Genomic DNA, 5886 nt, shown 5'->3' with positions numbered 1-5886 from the left:
AGGCTTTGCAGAGGCAGCGAAAGCCTGTTTTACCTGCTCGAGAGTCCTCCTGAGCTCAGCATTGAGTTGCTTCAGCTCCGCCTTCTCCAGTTCCAGTCTTGCAACTGCTCGCTGCAGACATTCCAGCTGCTGTGACAGAAGCCTCTTCTCCGAGAGCCATGATAGCTGCTCCCCTTCTGCAATAGCCTGCTGGGTATACAGAGAGGAGTTTATGTGAGCTGGTGCCCCATAAAGGTTAGGAGGGACAGAATCGACAAGTCGGGGAGAGTGACCGGGCTCGGGAACGGACAGTGCCAAGTCCCTTCTGCTCCTCCTGCTTGACGGGCCAAAACAACACACTCTCTTCCTAGGGGCCCTCCTCCCCATCGCCGTGGGGAAATCCACACAGATTTGCCTTCCGGCCTTTTGGACCGCAGCACAAGTACATCCTGAATGCGCAATGAAGCCCTTCGCCTGATCGGGCAACGGTACGAATGCCGTTATTTTTAAGACACTGGAAAAGCTGTACCTCCGAAATCGACATCTCTGAAAGCATCCTCTAAGCACCGTCAGCGTAGCTGCTGTGCAACCATCGTTACAAAATTCTGCTAAGGTCAGTCCCTTAGTTTGGTCAACTGTACCCCTTCCTTTCCATGCCAAACCCCAACCACGACACGTCGGCTAAGCTTGCCTACACAGGACAGAACCAGTTACCCATCCCCAACGTTTGGGCTTGGGGTAATTCTAACAGCAAGCTCCGTAGTTCTTTCAGTAGTTCGGGGGCTGACAGAAAACATTTCAGCAGGTGAACGCCTTGAGCTACGCAGACAGGCAAGCCTGCTGGCTACAACCGCAGTTTCTGTGGCCAAGCAGGTCATGTATTTATGGGACTATATATTCCCGTATCTTTATGGGCATCATCATTAGAATCCTTTCTAGACATTTTAGTTGACTGACGATCAGTCACACTGCCTACCTGATGATGAAACCGGTCCGTGTCCCTCTCCGAAACCATGCTCTGCAGGATGGCTATGTCTTCCCTCAGAGTCCCATTGGCCATTTCACTCTTGGTGAGGGCAAGAGTCAGTGCTTGTGCCTTCTCTTTCCATTTGACTTCTCTGCTCTCGGTCTGCTTCAAAATAGCAATCGTGCGCTCCAACTCTTCCCCCTTGGCTTTCCGCTCATCCTCCAGTTGTTGCGTTAGCTCCTTCTGTCTTTGCAAGGAACGGTCTCTCTCCTGGAGAACTCGCCTCTTCTCTGCTTCCTCTTCCTCCCATTTCTGGAGTTTCTGGATTTGTTTCTGCAGGGTCTCCCCGCCAGCCTTCCATCGCAAAGCTGATGTTAATTGTTTCAAGAGCTCACTCTGCCTCCTAAGCTCTTGTTCTCTCTCTCTCAGAGTCTTCTCTAAGTACCCGACTCTGTCTCTGTGGTTCTTGATCTCTTCATCCTTCTTTGTCAGAGTCGGCTGAACAGGCTGGAGATCTTCCCGAAGAGCTCTTACTTCCTCTTCTAACTCTTTGAGTTCACCTTCAGCCTTGGTCTCTTGCTCCTTCTCATGCAAGGCTTCTTCCAGGAGCTTCTCTGGCTCTCTGCCATGCCTAACCTCTTCATTCTTCTTGGTTAGCTGCAGCTGGAGATTCTGCAAGGTCTTCAGTTCTTCTTCTTGGCGCTGGACTTTTTGCATGAGAGTTTCATTGTCTTCATCTCTCTTCCTCACCGCTTGCTCAAGCAGATCCACTTGCTGCTGGCATGATGTTAGAGCTGCTTTCGTGCTTTCTTCACGAAGCCGGAACATGTTCATTTGCTCTGTCTGCCTGAGGAACTCCAAATGGTTCTCCTTCAAGATTTGGCTCATTTTGTCTAGATCCTGCTCTAGACTCTTGGCCTGCTTGCCTTCTAACTCCTTCTGCTCTCGAAGCTCCTGGACGTGCTCTTGCAAAGACACTATCTCTTGATCTCTCGCTTCCAGAGAAGATGCAGCGTATTCTAGTTTTTGCTGTATGGCTTTGGTCTGCATCGCTGCCTCCTCCTTTTGCTGTTGAAGCTTAGAGAGAGCTTCCTCCAGAACCTCTATCTTTTCCTCTCTTTCTTTCAGAGTCAGCTTTGTTGCTTGGAGATTTGTTTGCTCAGCTTCACGCTTTTCCTCCTTTTCCTTCCACGCCTCACATTGCTTTCTAAGGGATAACATTTCTTGTTCTTTTTCCTTCAGTGCCACTTGAAGCTGCTGCAGAATTTCCTTCTGCTGTCCAGAGTCTTGCTCTTGTTTTTGGAAGGTCTCAATCAGTTCCTTCTGAGATTCAATCATTAAATCCTTTTCTTTCAGTACTGCTGTAGCGTATTCTAAGTCTCTGTGCAAGACATTCATCTGTTCTTCTGTTTTTTCCGCATAGCTCCTTGCCTGTTGCTTTTGGATGTCTAGGAGTCTGTCCTTTTCTTTTAAGGTTCCTAAGGTCTGCTCCAGTTGGTCACGGACAGTCCTTAACTGCATTTCCATGACTTCTTCAGCTTCCCGGATTTGCTTTTGTTGCGACTCAAGCTCTTGATCCTTTTCAGATAAAGAAAGGGTCATCTTTTCTAGTGTACCACGAAGCTCTTGCAGGTAGCCCTCTTGCTGGTCCTTGTACTGCTGCAAGAGTCTTAACTGATCCCTTTGAGAATCACACTCGCTCTCTCTGTCCTTAAGAACTGCCCTCAGGTGTCCAAGGCTCGCGTGCAGAGATTTCACCTGTTCTCTCTCCATTTCCAGCGCTTGGATCTGCTGGGTCAGAGACAGAAGCTCCAAATTCTTCTCCTTCAAGTTTCCTTTCATATGATCAAGATCCACCTGCAGATTTCTCACTTGTGATGCACCATCTCGTTCTAGAATCATTATTTTCTCCTCCTGGAATTGGATCTCCCGGTCTCTCTCCTCCAGCTCTTTGCTCATCTTGCTGACAGCAGTCCTCAGGATTTCTTGCTGCTTCTCCAGCTCCTGTATCTGTTCTTGCTGGGATTCAACCTTCTGTGTTTTCTCTGTTATGTCCTTGATAACCTCACTGAGAGTAGCTTCATGCATTTCTTTCTGGTTCTCCAGCATTCTCATCTGTTCCTGGTACAACTTCATTTCTCCCTCCCTCTCTGACAGGATGGCAGTCATATGAGTGAGACTCTCCTGCAAAGCTTTTCTCTGTGCTGCCTCTTTTTGGAGCATCTGGATTTTCTCCCGCTGCGTTTCCACTTCCTCGGTTTTGATTTTTAAGGTAGACAATGTAGTCTGAAGTTCTTGTTCAAGGCAGCGATTCCTATCTGTTGCTGCATTTGCTCGGGTTTCGGAGGCTGTGACCGATTCCTGAAGAAGTTTCATCTCCCGTACCAGTTCTTCTTTAACTGCTCGCAGTCTGTCCCGTTCCTGCTGCAAAACAGTGACAAAGAGGTTCAATAATTCCACCCATGTACGTTTGCTTTTCGTACTAGATTTGAACTCCTGCTTCAGTGGCAGTCAGGGGCTGCCCCCTCCCTCCCTGCCTCTCGGGATGTTGTAAGACCTTTCCTGTGCCACCCTTTCGGTTGCGTCTTTCCCAGCTTACTCGGCCAGTCCCGTCTTCCTTTTTGCCCTTCTCCGAACCTCTTCTAGCTCTAGCGTGTTCTTTTGGGGAGGAGCTGCCAGAACTGCAGCCAGGATTTAAAGTGCAGACTAACCATGATTTAGGCACTGGCATGACGATGTTCTCTCTGATAGGGAGGGAGGAAGGGAAGACAGAACAACCCCAACATGGGATTTCCCGTTGTTGGGGTTGGGGTTTTTTTTGGACCTCTACCGTGTAGAGTTTTCATGGTACCATCCTCTAGAACCCCACTGTGCCCTCTTGAAGGAGTAGTGGTCAGATCACAGACACAGTTACGGTGTTCATGTTCTCTTCAGGCTGCAACGCGCTTCCTGCCTTTCTTAAACCTACACTCTGGTAGCCTCTCGCATTACAGGCCCTGTCCCTCACGGCACAAAGGTCTCATGGCTGCCAAGGCATCGCGCCTCTTTACAAAGGGGTGTCTAAGAGACGCTTCTACCCAGACGGACAGTGTCCAGAGAAGCACTGCCAATAAGGAGCCCAGAAGAGTAAAAAAAAAACACACTAATTCTCCTTTCACAGTCTCTACCTCTTGCTTGGCACTTTCCACTCTCGTCCGTTCCTCCTCTTGTTGAGCTTGCATGGCAGCAACTTTCTGCTTCATATCAAAGAGCTTCTTCTCGTGCTCCCTTTCTGCCTCTGCCTTCTCCTTTTCCCACTGCTCCAGCATCTCCTGTAGCTCTGAATGGTGCCCTTCCCGCTCGCTTGCCTGATGAGGGGAGAAGAAGACTTCAGGATGGAGTCCCAGCCAAGCTTCTCAAAAAAATGGGAAGCTTCATCCCTCCCACAAACCCCCACCTCCACAGCGCACAGTAGTGGCTTTGTGCCCTCCATAAATCATGTCCTATCAAGGAACTTAAAAGGACAGTCAGCTGGTGGAAGAAGAGGAGATGTTACCTTCCCCTCTCTGGCGGCTGCCTGTTTCCTAGCACCTCTCGCCTACGGGATTTCTCTCTAGTCTCAGAGCCGCTATTTTCAAAGCTCAACTCCATTCTCATCAAGGAAAAGATGCAGATGGACTGCAGGGTGAGAAAGGGGCCAGCACCCCGATGCCCTAGTCACAAGACGGGCCACGAGCTCAAGTACCAGGAACAAGGGGCTGTTCCATCTGTTCTGTATGCTTTAAGCCCAAAGATAACACCTCTGTCAACCGGGAAAGGACAGAAAGAAAGGAACAAAGTTCCCACGACTGCAGTTGGCAGGAAAGTTAGGAGTCTACTTCACGGTAGACAGGAGTCTGGTAAGATCCTACCCCTGTACTGCCACGGCTTGGGTGGGGACCACCCAACCTTCTGCTCAACTCGTCTTAGGCCCACACGGAATCCGTGGCTTGCATTTACTGTCCCGGCATAGTCCCGTGGGTCTTCACGTGCTTTCAAGTGCGAGCCGTTGGCTCTGCTGCCTGGCCTGGCAACGTGTGGCCTATGACAGACGCTTGCTGCCATTTCACACGCTCGGGCTATTATTCTTCTAAAGCTAGCCCACAAAGCTTGCCTCAAGACTTCAGAAGCATATTGTTTCCTACCAGCTCTTGCAGGAGCTTGTTTATTTCCACTTCGTGATCCGTTTCCCGAAGCTTGAGGGTATCGTTATACTGCTCTTCTGTCCGCAAGAGCTGCTGCGCCATGTTTTCCCGTTCCTGCTTCATGAGAGATCTCTCTGCTTCCAGCTCACATTGAAGGCACTTCACTTCCCCTGCAAACGTGACAAATGGCAAGATTCAGGGCCTACACAAACAGCGGTTCTGGCCTCACTAACCTTAAGCCATCTGAATTTCAGTGTAGGAGGGATCTGTCCCCAGCTCCTTCACTCCTTAGAAGCACTGCAGACAGAGAGCTGTTTTTATACCATCCTCCCTAGGCAGGGGGATCACCAGAAACAAAGCACATGAGGCTCTCACCTTGTATCACCTCCTTGGCCTGCCTGACTGTCTGAAGTTGGAGTTCAAGCTGACTCCTGGCGATCTCCAGCTGACATAAGCGCTGCTGAGCCTCAAGCAGGCTGCATTCCAGGGTCTCCCTCCCGGACCTACAAGACGCCAATACGGAGAGAAATGAGTTTCTTGCTCCTGACGCCCACAGGGAGTTAGTCCAGTAGGAACTGCTTCAAGATCCCTACCCTGCAGTACGGAAAATGGGTTGCATGGAAACTGGTATACAGAAGGCATATTTCTGCCATTTAAAAAAGTAATGCAGGCCCCTCCGAGGGAATGCCCAGGCTTTACTTATGACCTAGCGTAACACAGAAAGCCCAGCCGAATTTGATCTCCATAGCCAAATCTGAAATTGCTATTGTCTGATCT

General features: G+C 49.7%; 1 protein-coding gene across 2 annotated transcripts; it reads right to left on the bottom strand.

The window, feature by feature from the left end:
• Positions 1-838: 838 nt before the first annotated feature.
• On the bottom strand, positions 839-5631 carry LOC142045172 (uncharacterized). Of its 2 annotated transcripts, none has more exons than XM_075058389.1 (3): positions 5110-5631; positions 4114-4293; positions 839-3370 (listed from the first exon to the last, which is right to left on the bottom strand). In XM_075058389.1, the coding sequence occupies exons 1-3, from the start codon at positions 5230-5232 to the stop codon at positions 854-856; spliced, it is 2820 nt and encodes a 939-aa protein (XP_074914490.1). In that variant the 5' UTR covers positions 5233-5631; the 3' UTR covers positions 839-853. The 2 variants fall into 2 exon arrangements, with proteins under 2 accessions (XP_074914490.1, XP_074914499.1); XM_075058398.1 differs by having other exon boundaries at positions 839-3367.
• Positions 5632-5886: the final 255 nt, after the last annotated feature.

This window comes from Buteo buteo, chromosome 2 (assembly GCF_964188355.1).
Source record: "Buteo buteo chromosome 2, bButBut1.hap1.1, whole genome shotgun sequence".
NCBI classification, from domain to species: domain Eukaryota; kingdom Metazoa; phylum Chordata; class Aves; order Accipitriformes; family Accipitridae; genus Buteo; species Buteo buteo.
This window is presented reverse-complemented; position numbering and strand designations above follow the sequence as displayed.

What these genes read in the sequence shown, in the direction of transcription:
- LOC142045172 (XM_075058389.1), bottom strand. Translation starts at nt 5,232, where the DNA reads ATGAAGCAGGAACGGGAAAACATGGCGCAGCAGCTCTTGCGGACAGAA. An exon ending in ACAAGCTCCTGCAAGAGCTG is followed by an intron (nt 4,294 to 5,109) that starts GTAGGAAACAAT and finishes TCCCCTCATCAG; the next exon opens with GCAAGCGAGCGGGAAGGGCA. An exon ending in TGGAAAGTGCCAAGCAAGAG is followed by an intron (nt 3,371 to 4,113) that starts GTAGAGACTGTG and finishes ACTGTTTTGCAG; the next exon opens with CAGGAACGGGACAGACTGCG.